Source organism: Dromaius novaehollandiae, chromosome 4 (genome assembly GCF_036370855.1).
Source record: "Dromaius novaehollandiae isolate bDroNov1 chromosome 4, bDroNov1.hap1, whole genome shotgun sequence".
NCBI lineage: Eukaryota > Metazoa > Chordata > Aves > Casuariiformes > Dromaiidae > Dromaius > Dromaius novaehollandiae.
The window spans coordinates 43,666,417-43,687,393 of NC_088101.1; the positions used below are offsets into that span (position 1 = coordinate 43,666,417).

General features: G+C 34.0%; 1 protein-coding gene across 7 annotated transcripts in view; it reads right to left on the reverse strand.

The window, feature by feature from the left end:
- FSTL5 (follistatin like 5) overlaps positions 1 to 20,977 on the reverse strand; it is a 323,974-nt gene that overhangs the window by 130,915 nt on the left and 172,082 nt on the right. For all 7 annotated transcript variants that reach the window (XM_026120175.2, XM_026120174.2, XM_026120176.2 and 4 more), the window contains 2 exons: positions 16,349 to 16,545; positions 5,937 to 6,057 (listed from right to left, as the gene is read on the reverse strand). In XM_026120175.2, coding sequence (XP_025975960.2) covers positions 5,937 to 6,057; positions 16,349 to 16,545 — 318 coding nt within the window. The remainder of the gene's footprint in view (positions 1 to 5,936; positions 6,058 to 16,348; positions 16,546 to 20,977) is intronic.

A 20,977-nucleotide genomic window follows, 5' to 3' on the forward strand; every position in this document is an offset into this window, starting at 1 on the left:
CTGTAACAGTCTACGAGGTATAAAGATGAAACAATATATGGTCTAAATTTTTGAATAAAACTACTTAGCAACACTTTTCCAAAACAAATGTTAGTGCTAGATACTTAAGGATCACCAGTAAACTCAGCCTTGCATAGAATACAAAGTAACACAAAGAAGCTCAAAAGATCCTCTGAAGAAACAAATTCTTGAACAGAAAAGGGAATTTGTTCATCCAATCTTCATCTGAAGTATCTAAATCCTACTAGGAATCAAAAGGCTGTCCCAGACCACTAGGTGGAGCAACAGCTTAGAACCACACTTTCCTTGGTAACCACTGAGGCTTAGTGTTGAAGCAAGATTACCTCAGATTTCTGGTTAGTGGAGTTTCCAATAGAAGGTTTTTTTTTAAAAAAAAGAAAAAAAGAGAGAGGAAAAAAAAGAAAATATTTTATTATTTAAATTTAATGCTGGACTAGAAAGCAGTTTACTTCCACAGACAGTATTAATCTCTTTTTTTATTAAATGGATTTAAAATGGCTGCATTCGGCAATATGGAAAGTGAAGCAACTTATTTATGCACATTAGGAAATACCCAAGACTCATTTTTGAAATTTCACCCATGACTTAAATTCAAACTAATACATTCTGTTTTGAGAAAGAGAAAAAGGATGCGTCTCTGCTGGCTTCTAATGAAATCAAAAAATTAAATATGATTTCTGTTGAAGCCCTGTTACATACCAATTCAGTTGACTGAAATAGTCAGGTTTGTTTCAGCCAAATTTTTTATTTAGAAGGTAAATGACCTGGCTATTACAATGTTCAGAATACTCATCTTCTTGTCTTCTCTCCAAATTTGTCATGAAATATTATCCTTATTTTCAGTTTCAAAAACTGACTTGGCAATCTTAATCAAAAAAAAAAAAAAAGAATTTCCTTTCATACCTTGCAATGATATGTATTTGTATTAATATAATAATTCTTTTTCAGGGAAGAGCCACTTATATTTAGAAATAAATACGATAATATTTCATATTAAATTATATTTAAAATTATCAGTTTAAATGAATAGTTAGTTTGCTAACAGTGTTTATAGCCAGTTACATTGGAGGTTGAAACTGGGGAGAAATCATAACCATGAGATCCAGATAAGAAGGCAATGCTATGGGTAAAAAGGAAACAAGCAATGCAATGGTTATCAAGACTTTCTTACTACATAGCATTTTATGAGCCTTTCACTATTCAGTACATTTCCATAAGTGTAATTCTGCTTTGATGCAGCTATTCAGTGTTCTCGCTTGTGGATCAGCTAGTGCTCGTCTCCTTTAACGTGTAGCCACTATTCATATTCTGGTAGATTCTTTTTCCCCACTTGTTTTGGAGAAACAGAGCTTCCTTTAAAACTGTTAACAAAGGTCACTGTGGTTAAAATTATTATTTTAAATGGGCTTTGAAATGTTCCTTACAATATCTAGACAAAGGCATTTGTGGATGTTGAAACATCAGTCTTAGCCTAATCTTATAGGTACATTCCCTTGCAGAAATGAGAATATTCTCAGAATTAGCTACAAGAAAAATAGTTACAGCAGTACTGAAAGTCACAGACCATAGCAATTTGATTTCCAAGAGATAAAACATAAGTTGACCATTGGGGGGTGGGGGTTGCTAATCACAGCCAAAAGTTTAGAATTGCTCTGGGCTTATTTTTTTCCTGAATATTCCATGTCATTCTCTATAGTATTTAAATGAGTTCAGATGGTAAACTCACTGAAAGGCTTATGAGAGTTAGTTCTTTGGCATTTTGATCTAATGACGAATATCACGCAAGCCAAGCCCTCCCCCAATTAGGTCAGCAGAACTCAGGAGTCATGAACAAAGTCTGCTAATTTTCTCAACCCTCCTGACAGACGAAGAAGTTGCAAAATTTTTGCTTCATTTATTCCTGCAAACTCAACTCAGCCTTTAATTTGTTATTTGATTCCCCTGTAATATGAAAAAGAAAACCTTAGACACCTGACCTTAGCAAAATGTGAAATTCTAAATATACAGCTCACAACTCATTTACAGTTGCAATGACAGCCTGAGTAACTATATTAGTATTTCATATTTAGATATCTGTGGTCAGGAAATAATGGCTTATTCACTGTCAAAGGTTACTGGTTCATTTTGACATACCTTATCCATTTCATAAGTTAGCTCAGTGTAAACCTTCTATGGCCTAGCACTGACGGTATCAGAATACATAAAAAACATAAATAAGATATCTTATCAGAGCTTCAAGAGAAGCATGTACAATATCTGCTCATGTTGTATACCTTGATAAAAGTTTTCATTTTTTCATTCATCCATAATAGTATTCAGGCAAAATTTTAAGAGAACAAAAAATTCAGTAGCGTGATACTATTAGCCATTAGCCAATGTTCAGAATGCATGCTATAAAGAATATGCAAAAGGAATGTGTGCTAAAAACAGTTTGTTTGCTACATTGATCCAGATCTGAGTAGACAAAATGTACTGAGTGCCCAGCATTTCCCTGAAGACTTCTATAACCAAACAACTTGTCAAATAGCAACACTTAAGATTTAAAAATACATCAGGATGTTGTGAAAAGCAGAAAGCAACATGGGAAGGGAGGGGGGGAAAGGCTCTTGACAAAAAGCCAAATTCTAATAGCAGCTTTATCACAAATGTGATTACATATAAAGTCCTGTGGATTGGTACTACCATATAAATCTATTACGGTTTTTACAGCTGTAGTGCACGTAGCAGGACGATACTGGTAAAGCTGCACTCAAGGCATATATAACGCATACTACAGGTTGCGTATATACTGGAGGCAACTTGGGGAAACAGATTAGTGCTGCACAGTAGTTTTTGGCTTTGTGCTGAATCACGGGAAGCAGCTATGACTGGGGCTCTGTGGAGGTCCCCAGTCATCTCACTGCTGGGTCCACCCCTGGCACTGGTTCAAAGCATTCATTTCAAAGTCACATGAAATCTTTAAAAAGACTTCCTGAGCTTTCAATCTTAGCCTGTATATGGACAGGGAACACAAATAAGGGAAACTGACATAAATAAAAATTAATTAGAAATAATATTAATTAGAAATAAAAAGCTTGTACACTTAGTCTTTTAGATAATGTCTTTTTTAAATAGAATTATAGTTCTTTTTCATTTTTATACTTTTTTTCCTTTTTCATTTTTAATCTGTTACTCCTTCTTTGGCACCAGCCAGCTATCTGTCTGTCTGATGCTCAGACATACCGCATCAGTCCCTTTCCTTCATAACACTGCTAAATGACAGCATTGTAAACAACTTCTCTACTTAGTGAACCTAGGATCAATTTCCATTTGCATATCTAGGCTCTCAAAAATAGTACTCTTTATTTATAGTTTATTTTGATTACTTTTGCTGTGTAACTTGAATATCTTCTCAGCTCTGCAAAAGTTTAATAACTAGTGATACCACATATCTGGAGCAAACTGCGTACAAAGAGATCAGCTTTAAAACTGTTCCATATCAAGTGAGCCATAAACAAAATATTCCTTGACAGTTGTTGAGTTCTCAGTTGCTGGTATTTTTATGTCTGTTGCAAGTCCAGTCTATTGGTTTAGATTTGTAGGCTTTTTAGAGGCATCGTCCATAACTGATAAAAAAAACTACTAGCACCTTCTGTATGAGGACTGCACTTGTAAACAAATTAAAAGTCCAGTTTAATGAGGATCAGAGTCCCCAGTACAGGAAAGATATCAACAGACTGTATCAAGTTCACGGAGGGTGACCACAGTATTCAGGGGCTGGAGCACTTGGCCTGTGAGGAGAGGCTGAGGAAACAGGGCTTGTTCAGCCAGGAGAAGACATGGCTTTAGGGACACCCAAGAGCAGCCCCTCAGAGCCTACGGGAAGGGCACTGAGAAGACGGAGCCAGGCTCTTCACAGCGGTGCCCGGTGGGACAAGAGACAGCAGGTATAAACTGAAACAAGAGGATCAGACTGGATATAAGGAATAACTTTTTCACCACAAAGATAGTCACTCATTGGCACAGCTTGCCCAGAGCGGTTGTGCCATCTCCATCCTTGGAGGTTTTCAAGATCCAACTGGATAAAGCCCTGAGCAGCCTGGGCTGACCTCATATCTGACTTTGCTTGGAGCAGCAAGTTGGGCTAGAGACCTCCTGGGGCTCCTTCTAGCCTGAATTATGCTATAATCCTAAAAAGGCCTGAAGACAGATTTAATCCCTTGGCTTTATAACTAACATTACAATCATTTTAAACACCCACACCTGCCTCACTTTCCAGTGTCTCACTTGTCCCCAGACTATCACTCTGCTCATCCTTTGATATAGGCTCATCTCTTTTCTAGGAAGGTATATTCTACAGGTGGTTTTCAGCTCAGAATCTGTAGAATAAATTGTAAATTATACCACAATATTTATTGAGGACTATCAATACTTATCTCACTTCCTTAATGTTCTCATATTGTTTTCATATTTGTCCATTCTAGCTTCTTAATTAGAAGTTTTTTTTAAAGATGTTTTTATGCTAGAAGAAACTTTGCTTCCAACATTTCCACAAGAGTACAACAGAGTAGATGCTGCTGTCAGGTTTACTTGATCATGATCTTGACATTGCTTGATTTTTATCCCATTGCTTACAATTATTCACATCTGGTTGTCCTGCTTATTTTAAATTCATTTTACCAAATAAAATGAGCTCAAAGTAATTTGCAGAATATACACTTGTGTGTGTATACACACATACACACACACATATGTATGTATGTTAACATTTCTAAGATAGGAAACGACTGATCTTTGTCCTTAAGGCAGCTTACTCTCTACCAGTAGAGGAAAAAAACCCAGAGTTCTTGTTGTCTGTCGGGAACTGTTCACAAAGCAGTACTATTTACTGTCATTGTCGATTCTGAATTTAGTCTCTAAATGACAGTTGAATTTTCTCTCTGCTTCCTTCCATTCCTCCTCCTTACTTCAAGGAGCCATTCATTAGAGTTACAGCAATATTAAGAAAAAAAATCACAAAAGAACAAAACAAAAAACCCTTAAATTCTGCATAAGAGTTTTGAATAGGATCTATTTCTTCAACAATGCAAACCCAAATCTTCTCCACTGCCCTTTGGAATGAGTAAATGTCTATAACCTTTGTTCCAGCTGCTGGGCGTATGAACTTTAATGAGGAAGAGGAGACCTCAACAATTCTCGACTGAGACTGGTATCTAAATGTAGATGGAAAAGGAAAAGATAAAAGAATGAAAAATCAGAGATGCTTTCTATCAGCTCAAGTGACAGAAAACTGTGGGTGAGGCCAGAAATTCTATGGTTCAAGCATGTTTGAGTTAAAGTAGCTGATCTTTTTTAACTTCTTTAAATAATATATAAAACCAGAATATTTCAGAAAATATCCACTGCAAATACTGTTGCTCTGTTATAATCTTTCGATCATTATACAAACATTAGAAAACTACACCATAAACTATACCACAAATCCATCTCTCTCTGAGAGTCCTCTGAAGACATCAAAAACCTAATAAAAGTGCTACCTTTGTTGCTGGGTTTGTCAGAACTGGTTTCATCAGCACCTGTATACAAAGGGGGTGGGGAAGTGCCCTAGCTTTTTGAGCTATACTGATAACGTCCTCATCGCACTAGTTTTCATTTGTGCACAACACAAACTTGTCAATGCATGTCTGCGTTAAGAAAGATTATCTATGAATTCGCCATTACCAAAATCCCTCAGAAATCTGGACACTAATGGATCTCTTATTGATTTCTGCTATGAAGTTCTCCACTACACTGTAACTGTTAAATTGTACTCATGATTTAAGTACCGTGTCATGACATTTCAAAATTAAAAAATTAAAAAAAATACTCTTTTAGAAAGACAAAACAAGAGACAGAAAAGAAAACCAAGAGAATAATAGGCTAATCTTTGTACTTACGAAAAGCTCTATAGAATTCTTCCAGAGCTAGGTGCTTGTCACTGTTATAATCATCATATTTCAGCAAATCGAACAGAGAGCAGTCAGACAGATCCTTGCCAAGCTCAGCCTGTTTTATTACCTGACAAGAAAATTATAACCATGAAATTACATTTGAGCTCTTAGAGTTCTCTGGCATAATTAATTGTTTCTAATAATCACTTAATAGATCATTTTAAGGTTGCTTTGGGGCAATGAACTGCAACTGTGTAAAGTCAGGGATTTCCAGTTACTTTGTAATTATTTATTGCAGTTTTAAAAGTTAATACCTTTAGGATAGAGTCACTGAGATTATACAAAAGTTTTTGGAACGTATAGAATATATAATGTGGCTAGACAGCAGCACTATAAAGACATTGTGAACGGCAAATCTGATTCTACGTTTGATGTACAGGATGGTGAATAAGAAAAGCTAAACTATACACCAGATAATAACTTCCCATATCTTCATGATGTAATGTCTTTTTCTCTCAGTCCTAATTGCTAACCTCAAAAACAATTGAGAGCTTCTGAAATTAACTAAAGCAACTCCCTATTACATTACTAATTATACCAAGTTCTTACAGGCTTTTGACAAGCCTATTATCATCCCAAAGACCTGTTATGAAAGTAGCTGACCTGAAAAGACTGCTCAGTTTCTCAACAGGGGGCACATCCACTTTGGAAGTGGATCATAATTAACAGTTGTTAGATTTTGACTCAGATGAACTCCCAGAGAATTGTTCTTTAATTTGTGCACCATTTAGGTTTGAAGTCTGTATACATTGTCAACATCTACCTGGATTCCATCCAAGGAATTTTAAGATATTAATAGCCACAAATGTTCAGAATTTGCATCTTACACTGCATATGTTGAAAACAAACAAGCAAAAAAACCCATGTAACTAACTGAGAGAAACAAAACAACTCCTTACTGAAAATTCGCATGGTTTAATTTTTTTTAGTAAACACACAAAATGAGAATATAGTTCAATCCTTTGTAAAATAATTACTCTTCCTACTCTTCACCTGTCTCCCAAAAAAATTACAAAGCCATTATATTTGTATTATCATATGATAGCTTCTAAAAGGAGAAGATACAGAGACTTTTTTCAGTTGCTCTGCAAAGGAATCAAGAGGAGAAGAAAGGAATAGATTCAGTTATTATTCATGTAAATAGAATATTTCCAAACAAATAACACAGAACAAAAAGAACATTAGAGCAAAGAGACAGAATATACAATTTTTTGCTCTTTCAAGTAATCTTCTATACATTAATATAAAAGCATTATAAAAGATAATAACATTGTTAGTAAGCTAGAAAATATTAAAACCACTCACATAAAGACATCAAAAATTGCCACACGGATAGCTTTAGCTATTATTAAAGGTGCATACTGTTCTACCTGAACATTAGTGCTAGCTACTACTCATACTTTAAGAGCCCGTTTATTAGGTTTACAGTAAACTGGAATAAGAAAATTGAAGTTGCATTTTGTAAAGGAAAAAAATATAGCCGGGGAAGATTAATAAACCTAAGCCCATTACTTTTACAAAGATAGCACTGTAGATAAAATGATATGTATTGGAAACTTCATTGTAAAAGAAATCTCTAAGCTTTTGAGGCTACAAAAGGTGTTTAATATCACAGCTGATCCATGAAGATAGAACATTTCGGGCGAGAAGTACTTGTTACTTTCCTTGTTTTTGATAAAAGTTGCTTTGAATTAGTTTAAAACACTTATTCCCATTAGATTTGATCATACAGACAAGGATTAAACTTTAAACTTCTAAGGTGGTGCAATAAAACCCACTGTTGCAGACTCCCAACACATGCCATTACTTTTAATTGCATATCAGCAATCTCAGCTTCAAACCTTTGAACTGAAATTTTGTATGTCTGAAATCTCTCATGATGTTTTCCATTTATAATTGTTCCAATTTATATAAATAAATTGAATTGCCAAAATGATTCAGACATTTTCAAGAATAATGATACAGACAGACAAGATTGATTCTGGAAGTTATTTAATATTAATTTTTAGTAGTCTCATAATTTTGATTGTGGATTAGAAATTCAGTGTTTGTGTATATATCATGATCTCTACGTCAGCAACATGCCTTGGTATTCTTTTAAAAAGTCACGAGATCCAATACAAAACAGGCATTAGGATGTGGGGAGCTGGATTTTGGAAAAGTGGAATTACCTGTTTCTGTAGCAGACTGCAGTTAGAGCAGATTGACTGTTACACCAAATTACATCTATATGAGACTGTTGCACAGCAAAACTGGCTACTTTCCAAGCTATTAGCAAACCGAGTTGACATTAAGCAACTTATCTTATGGTCAAATGCTTTAAAATCAGCATAATCAAACAACCTGTGTCCTACAGTCTCTAAACTACAGGCTACAGGGACCTTTTTCTTGTTATTAACTTTTAATACATGCTCAAATATCAGTAACATTCTGTAAGATGAGACCCATGCTGACACAGTGCAAATGTTCAAACAGGGAAAGAAGAATGAACAGTATCAGTTCAAGAAATAAACACTGGAATTCACAAAAAAAAAAGTAAATATTTTTTGCATTACTATATGTTGTCATGAAAGGATTTTTTTTAACACCATCTTCTAGGAACTACAGTCTGTCAGACAACCCTGATTTCGTTTTCTTTTACTTAAATTTGAGATTTAATTCATAAAGGCAGCTTGGAAACCATAATAGATTCTTGTAAGTATTTTTAATTTAGCACCCTACAACTTTACAAGAGAAACTAATATTAAGCAGTATCAATAAGGCGCCTCCTGCATGAATAAAAACATCAGTAATTACAAAACCTGAAGAAATAGATGTCAATGAGGAACCATCAATGGCTGAAGCAGCCTAGTGGGATTTTGAAAAGGCTGGGATTCATCCCAATCTTTTTATAATTTAAATATAAATATAAAAATAAAATTGGCAGATGGCAAATCCTGGTGAGGTGAATAATAATGAGGAGAAGGACAGGGTAGCATATGGAATGAAATGGGTCACATTGTTAGATGTTTTCAGAAAAAGGATAGGTGGTTCCATAAAGCCAAATGCAAGATCACTCATCTAAAACCAAGAATCTAGACTATACCTTAACATGGATAAATGTATCCTGGAAAGCGTTATTGGAAAAAGAGGCAGGAGTTGCTGCAGATAAGGAAGTTGTTATAAATTCCAGGATCATTCTGCAGTGTAAGCAAGCAATATGATGTTTGGCTATGTAACAAGGTAACCTGGAGTAGAAAGAATATTCTTACTTCTGTATATTGCAGTGGTGGGATGGGTACTAAAACACAGCATTCAATTTTGACTTGCACATACTAAATTTAACGAAAAACTAGAAGGGAACTTTTCAAGTTAGAAAGGATCCATAAGAGTAATTAGAAATCTGCTGAAGACACTTTACATTAAAGTAGTTAAAAATCTCTGCCTTTATTGTTTTTTTTTCCTGAAAGGGAGACTAACAAGTCACTTTATCACATTCTGTAGGTACTTCCATACAGGAAAAAAATTAAATATGTGGAAATATGGACTCTTCAATTTAGTAAACAGAAATTAATGGGACAGAAAATTTGAATAAACACTCTAAAATTCAAAAAAGAAAAGATACAAAAACAATTAACCTTAAATCTTTGGGCTCTAAAGTTCTCCTTGACATTTTTAAATCAAGGCTGCATACCTTTTTTGTACATTTCTTGTTCAGTTAAAAGCAAGTTATTACAGTTTCTGAACTAAACACGTAAAACAAATTGAACAAAATTCCATGTCTGATAATGATAAAGACATTAGATTAGATGATCTCATAGTCTTCTTTAAGTTTTAGGTTCTATTAATCTCTGTGAAAGAGAGGAGAGTAAAATTCAAGGAAACTGATTCTTGAACTAATTCTTTAAACACTGTCTACTCCCTGATTAAATTAAACAAAGAAAAAAGATTACAGAGGAGAGAAACAGGGAAAATGTTAATGAATCATATACTAGAAACAAAATTCTTACTGTAAATGTTAAAACTTAATAAAGATGATCTGCATAGTTTTATGAGCATGCCATACAAGTCATATATGTGATTATTTGATTTCAAACTCTTCTGAGATTCATATCAGAGCATGCTCAAGTATGACAAATTTTCCTTTGCATTTCCATAAATACAGTATTTACTTTACATAGATCAGAATAAATCCTATTTTGAGAGACATTTATAATAGCCCTTTTCCCCACATGCCATTCCAATACCTAACTACATAAATTCTAATCCAGTTATGATGTAATTATGAGTAGTTATGAGAATTACTCATAATGCAAGAAAATCATGAGAAGTGCTTCTACTTTAAAAACAAAGTCAGCAAACACAGACCAAGATGTCAGGCATTTAGGACTATGATTACATATTTAGAAGCAATATCCGACTTCTAAGTTCTTAATATCTTTTCTTTTCCCCCCTGTTTTAGCCTTGTCTTGTAGGATTCTTGTTTTTATTTTGTGTCCAGAACAGAACATAGGACACTAAGTTTTTCTTAAATTAATGATAGTAAAAATAAATAATACAACCTATATAATAATTTATCTCTAAGTAATAGGGAGAAAATACATAAACAAGTTTAGCAAAATGCAGTTCTGCCTTTGCTATGGCAGAAAAAGCAACAAAGTTCATTAAAAAAAGATTAAAAGGAAAGATGATCGATATCCCTTCTCTCAGCTCCAAATTCTCCAAATAAAGAATAAATAATTCTACTGATAATAAAAGAGCAAAACCAAAAGTCATAAAGAAGAGGTTAAAAAAAAAAAGTAAGGGTTAGGGCTCCACAAGGTAGACTGATCAAAAATTTTGGGATATAAACATTGAAAGTAAAGATGTAATTTATATTAGATATAGCAGAGCAAACAGGTGCCACAGAGTATCAGCTAGCACAAAGTGCAACATCATTATCATTAATGCAAAAGTAAAAAAATGAAGATATAATTCTGCTGTTGTTTTTCAGATCTCAGTGGCACAACACAGGGAACATGCCTTAGGAAACTCAGTTTCTGAGGGAAAAGATGCAGCCATAATTTGGTGCAAGATGTTTATCACATAAAAAAGGACATACACCTGTTCTCCATCAATAAATGAGCAACATTTTGTTGTTAAATGTGAAAACTGACAGTCATTGAAGCAAATCCAAGAAAAAGGGTCTTAAAGATCAAATAAAAAACTAATTAAATTTGTTATCTCATCGTTACATTTAACAACAATAAACGCTGCATTACACATTAAAATTAAGTTTATACCTCCAGATTAGATGTTTTTAAGCTAACATACAATAACCAAGCTGTTCATAGATACAGCTCTACCGATCTATAGAAGACTGTTCTACTACGACATAGCATATTCTTGAAAATTACAGGTAACTACAACTACATGCACATAGCTATATAAACAACAGCATTTAATTTGCTGCTTTAGAATTTGTTCTTTTTTTAAAAAACTTATTTTACATTAGAACTTTTGAGTTGATGTTTATAAAGATGCTATACATATACCAAATGTGTATTTATCTACAAACCCACATGGATTTGCAACACTGTTCAAATGATTACCATACTTTATGAGCAGTCTGTCACTTTGATACCACCTGTGCTTGAAGCATATAAAATTGATATGCAAAAAAAGGCATATTATTCATTTAGTAATAAAATAGTTCTCATAACTACCACCCATCTTTCCTTGAACAGTGGTGAACTTTGTACAGTTTCCTGAGAGTGAGTGGTTCATTTGATTTTTCTTTTTCTTTTTTGTTTGGTTTGGTCTCCATAACTGGAATTAAATGACATGGAGAAAGCATCGAAATAAAAGGCAGGAATAACAATGAGTTTTAATTAAAAAGTAACATTTTTATCTGTCCTATGTTAAGCTGGTAAATAAGAGAAACCTATCCAGATATTTGAGATATTAAATAATAAATAAGAATGCTAAATTCTTTAACTTCACAAAGTAGATCGTTAAAAAGAGGGAAAAGGATAATTATTTATAATTATCCTATATTCAACTTGCTTTTGCATGATGTCACTTGAGGAAAATTTTCCCTTTTCCATTAAATTTTATTAACTCACTAGTATAACAAATAAAGAGAAGGAAAACAGCTCTAAATATAGAATATTTCACTTTCACACACAAAAGGAACTTTAATTTCGCTGTTGAGCAAGATGAAGCATGCTTAAAGTTTATGCATCTTTCGCTGATGGTAAACAGAAAAGGTTTACTGTTATAAAAAGGCAATTGCACCATACAGGAATAACCGCATTCATCACAGAGGGGAACGACAAAAAAAATCCACATTTTATTCACGTCTCCCCGTAAGAGTTCTGATGCTTTTTCTCTCCTACACTGCAAAAGCAATATATAGTAGTAATCAAGCACTCTACCATGAAAGGAACACTGAAGTTCATTTGTAATTAATTCTAGCCTGTTTTTGCATATGATAAGAGAGAACAGATTAAAAAAAAAAAAAGTCAGTTCGCACCTGAAGATTCATAGCTAACCTCAGAAGAATAAATTATCTTCCTTTATTTTGGATTCCTCTAAATTCCTTCAAAGTGAAAAAAAATTCTTCAAGAAACCACCCCAAGAGATGCAATTACTAGAAGCCTTGTAGGTATGTTGTATTTATGTTAAATCAGAGGTGATTATGATAATTTTGTCTCATTTAAGTCCACCCTGCAGGAGGGGCTGATATCCTTTCAGGTTAATACCTGCCCCTCCAAACAGGGTGGGATACAAGATTAACATTATCAGTTAGTGCTTACAAAAACCAAAGCCCCATCTGACTTGCCAGTGTCCTATTTAGACACTTGAACATGAAATGAGTTAGGCTGAGCAGTGAAAGTGGTCAGGTTAGAAAAATATGGTAAATTTACCCATATGAAAAAGGTTTACACTTAGCCAGCATGGACCTATATGATCCCGCAGCTTTCCTACCTCCATTGCAGAATGTCTTTTCTGACATTTGTACTGGGTAAATAGAGCTATAGTTATTTTTGGACTATAATTCTATATTAAATCACAGAGCCATATAAAAAAATTATTTAAACAATTCTGTCATCTAGATATGAAAAAAAAATGTAGCTTGACAGTTTTAAATTTATTGCTATAGCACTTGAATTTATTTATTTATTTATTAGATTTCACTATTTGAAGTAGCTATTTAATAATTTTGGTGTGACAAAGCTCTTTTTCTAGAGAAGAGTAATCATTTTTTTTACACTGAGATGCAAATACAAGAAATTTACAATTTCTGAACCAAAATATACCAATAAGATTTCCAATGTTGCTGTCATCATTTCAAATCTGCAAGTGAGCCGTTTGAATTTTACATTAGGTAGGATGAATACACAAAGAAGATAATAAAATGCAGTTGAAGGACCTGACTGCTCCTGTACTCTTCAGCATGGCAAGATGGAGGATCCGTCAAATTTAGGATGCAGTAAAAATGGAAGTTTTAGCTCAAATTCACATGAACTAGTCAGGATTACTTGTTTTCTTCTACAATAAATGTTATTTTTCATACTCCCCTAATATGCTTAAACTAAAAATGCAGAAAAGCACTATTATGTATGATAGGCCTGCGTATTGCAAAATTTTGCTGGAATTGTGAGCAGAACTAAAAATAAAAAATTATGTTAATCTTGAGAACATTTTCAGGAGTACAATAAGGTCTCCCATTCAGCCATGGGGAATTATCAAGACCTTTCAAAGTGTGTCTCCCTGCTTACTCCTCCAGGACTCCTGCCTCTCGCCCCTGCCCCCCAAAATAGACAGTAAACCATCTTCTCAAAGTTAATGGGGCCACCATTCTCTCACAGCCAGGGACCTCTCTTACATTATAAATCAATACCTACAACCTTCTAGATAGGATATTTAAGACTGTCTTTTTGTTTCTTCTCTCCTGTTAAAGCAATTTCAATTTGCAGAAATATCGATTGCTATCACATACATTAAGGGCAGAAGAGAGCAAGAGCCTAATCCCACTTTGCAAAAAATTCTTGATTTATCAAGTTTTTATTTCCAACAAAAAAAAAAATCAGCTGGATAAGTCACAGCAGCACCTAAAGAAGTGTCAAGTATTCAGCAATCACAAATAACTCTCTGAAAAACAGTGCATTTAATTTAAAAATAGTGCATTAAATTCTCTTAATTCATCTTCCTGTTCTGAGTCTTCAGAGAAAATTGAATCACATGCTCAGTCTGTTCTCAGCAAATATGCAGGCTAAAAATTCCCTCCATCAGATAAAGGCTAAGATTTATAAATATCAAGGTTATCAAGGTGCTGGGTCTTAATTGCAAAGTTGCATGCTATTATGGATACCAAAGATCATTCGGTGCTTCCTTTTGCCATAGGAAAGGCAGACAAAGGCTCTTAGCTGAAGCTGCTGCTATCCAGAGGGCTTCAAGAGAAGCACATATATCATCACTTTTCTTATTCTTTGTTCAAAGTGATTAAAGAACAGTTTCTGAGGGCAACAAGTTAGCTATTTGCTTCTCTCGGCAAAACATGTGATAACGAACCACGTAGCACTAATCATGAACTCATTTTCCATTATTCTTTGGATTAGTTAACTTAAAGTTTCTGCTATGAATTCCAGCAAAATCATAATTAAAAATGTCATGATTGGGTTTTAAGGCTGTCTGACAGGTTTCCATACTTGTGAAAAAAAATTACAGTTCCCTTTATAAATTCATTTTTACAGTATGTAGAAAAAGTATGTAAAACAGTGCTGACAACACTGTACTGTAAGAACTTACAGGGTTTTTTTAAACACTTCAACACAAAGAAAAAAGAAAAGAAAAAAGTATAGGTATAGCAACTGAAGACTAAGAAGAATTGTTTCTTTATACACAACTGCAAAACACCATGCAAATGTCTCTTGATCCTGACTTTCTAGTACCACTAGTACCTTAAACCTGATCCTTTACTGAAAAGATTATGATTCTCAGATAATTAGGTGATGGATTTGTAGTGATGAGCAATATTCAGCTATTTTCCAGTGCTTAAGTGGGGCTATGGCAAAGAAACCAAACTATTTTCTAGTGGCAAAATAAAGAAGGTTTTAAAATTCAGCTTCTATTGCCAACCAATACGTTAATCACTATCACATTCTGTTTCAAGTGTTGATGATATATATCTATCAAGTATTGAACTTAAATATAAATATCTATGAATCCTAGGTACGTTATGTATTCAAACAGTACATAAATCTAAAAAGACATTGTTTGTAAAATATATATATACAAATTCCTGTGAAAGCCGAAAAAATCTAAAATTCTTCTAAAGTATGGAACAATGATTTTTTCTCTCTTTTTTAAATGGATAATTTATTATTATTTAAATTATCACCCATATTTGCATGCAGCTTTTATTCACAGGAAATGTATTTATCCTGGAAGTTGCCACTTAAACTTCAAAAGTTAATTGTAATGGAAATGATACCTCCAGCTGTTTTTAAAACTGTAGGTATACCTTTACTTGTAAGCAGTTTTCAGCTCTGGGACTCAGCTTAAAACATGGGATTTTGATCAACAGTGCTACATAGGAAGCCATACTTCCCTTGAATTTTATGGGGCTTTGCAGTATTTGACTCATTAATGTAGCTCTGTCACAATCAGATTTCTCAAACATTGACTTCTCCATGGGCTAGTAAATTAAAGTACATTTGCTATACTCTTCTTACCCTTTTAGGTAGATTAAAGCTAGCACTGTCATGCTTACCAAAGCAACAATGTTTTGCTTAGATCTCTAATTAATAGAGCTGGCTGTTTAGAGACTCCCATGAATTCTCTCTTTCTGATATTGCTACTCTGTTCTTCTAGATCTCTTAGTTATATTGCCATCTATGTAAAACAACAATACTCACATAGCATAAAAGTGTTTTAAGAGATCACTCTGTTTTACAAGTCTAAAAAATACATCTATGTGGTCAGACTTTACAACGCTGTGGTTTTTGAAAGGAAGAGATATGAAAAAAGCTCTAATAACACATTTAAAAACATTTATTCCCTCTCCCTCTTATAGAGGAATTGTTCTATGCACAGAAGGGAATAATGAATATAAACATAATGCTGAGAGAAAAAATAAAATAATTCATGGCTAACCTGTAAGTGTTTTAACCCTCTAACTTAAGTTCTTTAACATTGTATTCAAATTTCTGAATAATTACGTTGTTCCAAAATTCTTGAATAAATTCTTCCATCTAAGAGGCTCATATACATTCTCTAAAGTGAAAACATCCTAACACATAATATGTCACGTACACAAATGGCATCACTGACTTTGCAGTCCTAAAGGCACTTGAATAGCTATTATGCTCATGGAAATAAAATCTAAATCTTACCTGAGATAATTCGTTACTATCCACAAGTCCATTGTTGTCAGAATCAAAATAATTAAACATGTGATCTACGAGAAGTTTCTTTAAAGACACTTTCTCATCAATGTTTTTATCTTTTGATTGTGCAACATATCTCTGGTTTTGTAGATCCAGGAACATATTTTTTACTTTGTTGTATTCGGTAGGTTTACATTTATCCCCTGAAAAGGAAATACACAATATAAGCTTATTTTGAATTTGATTTCATCTGAGAGGTTTTTTTAAAAAAAAAAAAAAAAGAAAAAGAAAAAAAAAGAAAGAAAAGTGCAGAGCATATTGACTTCTTATAACAACATTAACAGGGTTGCTTTATGAGGCAAGGAATTTGCTCTCTAACCATTTGGTCCAAATCATTTCTGTAACTGGTCTTCAAAACAGGCCAAAAATGATTGCACTTCCACATACTTTGTGCTAAGAAAGTTTTCTGTCTATGGAAACTAAGGAAAGCCTTTTAATAGTTTCTAAGCCCACTCTTTTTCCATTTTAGATCATTCTGGAATGCCATATCTGAAGATTTTTAAAAGTGCCATCCTTGGTAAAGCATTTTGTATAAACATTCATAAAGTGAATAGTACAATGTAATATATGCTGCAAAAACAGCAAATGTGACAGAAAAGGGTGCATGACAAAAAGTATATATTTTATAACAGCATTTGACCTCAGGAGAAATTACAACTGAGTGCTCATAAACTAACCCTTTTATCTACTGGACATACCAAATTAATTTGAACAAGCAAAGGTGGGGTTGCCAGGGGCTGAGAAAGGATATCTATGACAAGATCCAGTAGCCCCTTCATTATCAAGTCTTTTTATAAAACTAAAACCGCTACAGCACACATCCTGGAAATACTGATTATAGTCACTATTTGCTCTAAACCGGAATACAATATAGCCTATTTCCACTGTTCTCACACATCAATCAGCGTACATTTTAAAATCAACAAAGAAAGTGTTTAGAAGGTTTTGTTTTTATCAGGATGACCTTAAAATTTCAAAACAGGTGTTTGTTAAGACATGCCATGTAAACGCAGACCAACAAAATACAATTACCATGTCTTTGTCACAAAAATACATTTACACTCAGCTATTTCTTCAGTTAAGCTCCAGGCAGTGAACTCAAGGCCCCAACACTACGCTGCTTCTCAAAGAACGTTCCGCTCTTGGTTTTAGGTGCCATGATGAAAATACAAGTATTAATGAGGAACTATGAGTTTAATGTCCTAACACGGAGGTTGAACCGTGGAAGTAAGAGACAAAACGTTTCCAAGAATCTAAACCTCTGCAGGGTAAGATCCTTCTGTGAGGTACCTTGTGAGACTTGCTGACTATCCTAGCTGAAGTAACGGAAAGAAACAAAATCAAGGTTTTTTTAGCTGACCACCTAATCTACACATAATATTTGTATATTTATCCTGACCTGCCTGAGGCGTGGAGACTGAGGACATACAATGTGTAAAAGCTGAGTCCAGTATGACTGCTTTTCAGGGGTCAAATACAGAAATACTCTGTGGGGAAACTTGCTCATCTCTTAGCTTTCCTGCAGCTCTCATGAGCAAACTTTTGCTCCGGAGCGAATGGAAGTTGCAGAAGGTGCAGAGGGAAGAGAGCACTCACTACGAAAACACTAATTCCTTTGGGTGGCATCCAGGAGACTGGGCTGGCATCACCTTTGCTTCCTCTAGGTAACTTTTCTAGTTGTGGTATCCTCAGAGACGCAGAATTTGGTTTTCCTCTGGCACAGCCGAAGTCTAGCACAACCCTTCTATCCACAAGTTAAATAGAAGATATATATGACATTTTGCGCATTTGAATTTTACCAAAACTAGGTATTGGTGAATACATAGCTATGTGTTCGGTACGACGGTGCCCAGAGCTAGTTCCCATGTTCAGATTTTATCCTCTGCAAATTATTTTTGACAAAACAAGTTCAGTCTGTGATCCTAGAACAGCAAAGAGATATTTCTATCTTAGAGATACAGATCATAATTAAAGCCGTTTCTTTTTTAATAAGATCAGTTAAATCTACGCTTTGTCAGAACATCTATGATGAGTCACTACAGGTCTGAATTAAAAAGTGAGTTTTTTTCTTTTTTCTTTTTTTAAACTTTAGGCATAGGTCATTGCCTCTCATTTTAATGATTGAGACGTGAACATACATTCACTTCTCCCAACTATAAAAAAATTATGATGTAAGCGTTCAATAGAACATTAAAGATGAGTTTTTATTTTAATATGAAGAACATTTTCATGTCCAGCATGAAGCCTTCCACATGGAAGATGATACCAAGTTGACTAAGTTCAGAAGAAAAAATAAAATTTATATTGTATATTACAATGAAAAAATACTGTAATAACATTTATTTTAAAAAATTTAAACTGAGAAGTTCAATCACAATATAATAAAGACTTGCGATGTACCTTTGACATTTGTTCAAGATCTAAAGTTTACAGAATAGATCAACTACTTTATTTGCTCACAAAAGCTCCTCAGAAAAAAAATGCAGATAATGCTGTATTTTCTGCAATTATATTTCTTTCTTTTTTCTGTGCTTCCCATTGCTTAGCACACATTACTGAAATTAGCTCAATAGTCACATATGGGTACATACTATTACATATTTTTAATCTATACTTATATTTTTCCAGAAGGGAAAAATATTTCTATCATTCTTTTTGATATACAACATAAGCACTACCTCATACAAAGTCAACTGTGAGAGCCCTATTGGTACAACAGGTTAGACTCTTGCCTTTCAGAAATTTGCAGTAGTAGTAAATTAAGAATAGGATGCAGTTAAATTTTTGGCCGCACTCCTAATTATACTACCAGAATGTTATTTCCAGTCAAACACCTTACATTAAATTGCACTGGTACATACACTGTTTATATTACCACATCAATAAAAAGAATCACAATTGTTTGACAACATGTTGTCAAATTTCTGTTACAGGCATTCTACATTGAGATAACATTCCATTTTTATTTTTCCTATTCCAATAATTTCCTTTGGAAATATTATTCATTGTAAAAGTAGCTCAAATTTCTCAATATGTTGTAATAACTACCAACAGAAGAGAGCAAAGTCTCTTTAATATTAAGGAAAATAGAATTAGGAAATGAGACATTTAACTACAGAGAAAAAAATAGCTAATTATTTTATAGATTCTGAAGCATTAATCATAATGACAGTGTGTTGAAAACCAGCTGCAAATAAGGTGAATGGAGTTCACAAAGCAATTTCATGTTTCTACAACGCATCTTTTGTAGATGATTATTCTATACTGAACAACGGTGTTAAAGCTGATCTTCCTCTCTATGGGGTTGAGTAAGATAACATTTCAGTAAGATAACAGCTGTAACTTCCTCTCAGTGTGTACCTGCTTACTCTACTGATCAACTTGAGTCTAAATTATAGTTCCAGTCATGATAGTCCATTCACTTCTCATATGCTTGCTATGTCTGGTAGAGCCCAGGACAACTATTTTTAGTGTTTAACCAACTTGTTTGAGAGCCAGTCCCCATGATGAAAACACTGCTAACATCTTTCAGAAAAATCCCTTCTTCAGTCATCAGTTACCATTTAAAAGAGTTGCTATTTTATTTCTCATTTATCTAATAGATTAGCCTAACCCATATAGAAGACCCTCTTTATCAACAGCTGCTTTCATCAGATGCATCATACTTCCTCTGACTACGTTTGCGCTGCAGTTCTCTATCTATAATACAGAAGTAATATTCCCCTTCCCCTCTATCTGAAAAGTATGTCAAGGTCATTGCACATAAGCACACAGTTTGCATATGGCAGAGTGAAAAACAATACTCGGGCATTCGAGCGCACTGTCAGTAGTCTACAGTATCTTAAAAATGAGCTTACAAAAGAACACTAAAAATATGTTTTCACTTCTGTTGCTCTTAGAGGGGTGTTCTTGACAGTTCACCACGAATAACGTAAAAATAACATGACTTATTTGTCCTTCAGACACAGCATGAAACTAATCTATTTGGTAAACCTTGGGAGGAAGGTAGAAGTTCAGAGGTCTGGGCAGACAGGGTACAGGCTGCATTTGATGAATGGTTACCTTACCTGTTCCCCTACCTTATTATATTGACGAAGATTATCAAACTGATTTTAAAGTGTGCGATAAAAACTAGGGCATATGCTTCACTATTATAAATAAGAATAAACATAAATAAAAGTGGCAATCACTTACAAATGCTAGCGAAGTTCTTTAAATTCACTTTCTTCACACTAATTTCAGTTTATGTTGCAGCAAGTCAAACGAGAGAATAGGGAGAAAAGTATTGTCTGCCACTTATAATCTTGAATCAGTATACTTATATAAATGTTTACCTTCCTCAAAAAAAACCTGAACAGTGTATGACAGTGCTACCCCAAAGTGTAGGTGTGTCCAGTTTTTCCTATTACTACATTATTTTTCACTGTATTTGGCAGAGAAGTAATCTCTTGAAATTATTTCATAAATGTTGACCTAACGTCCATCTCTTAAATCTCGTTATGCATTCTAACAGTTTTTTTTTTTTTTTTTTTTAAGTTAGTGGCAATTTAACCTTCAGTTTATGTTCTAGGCTAA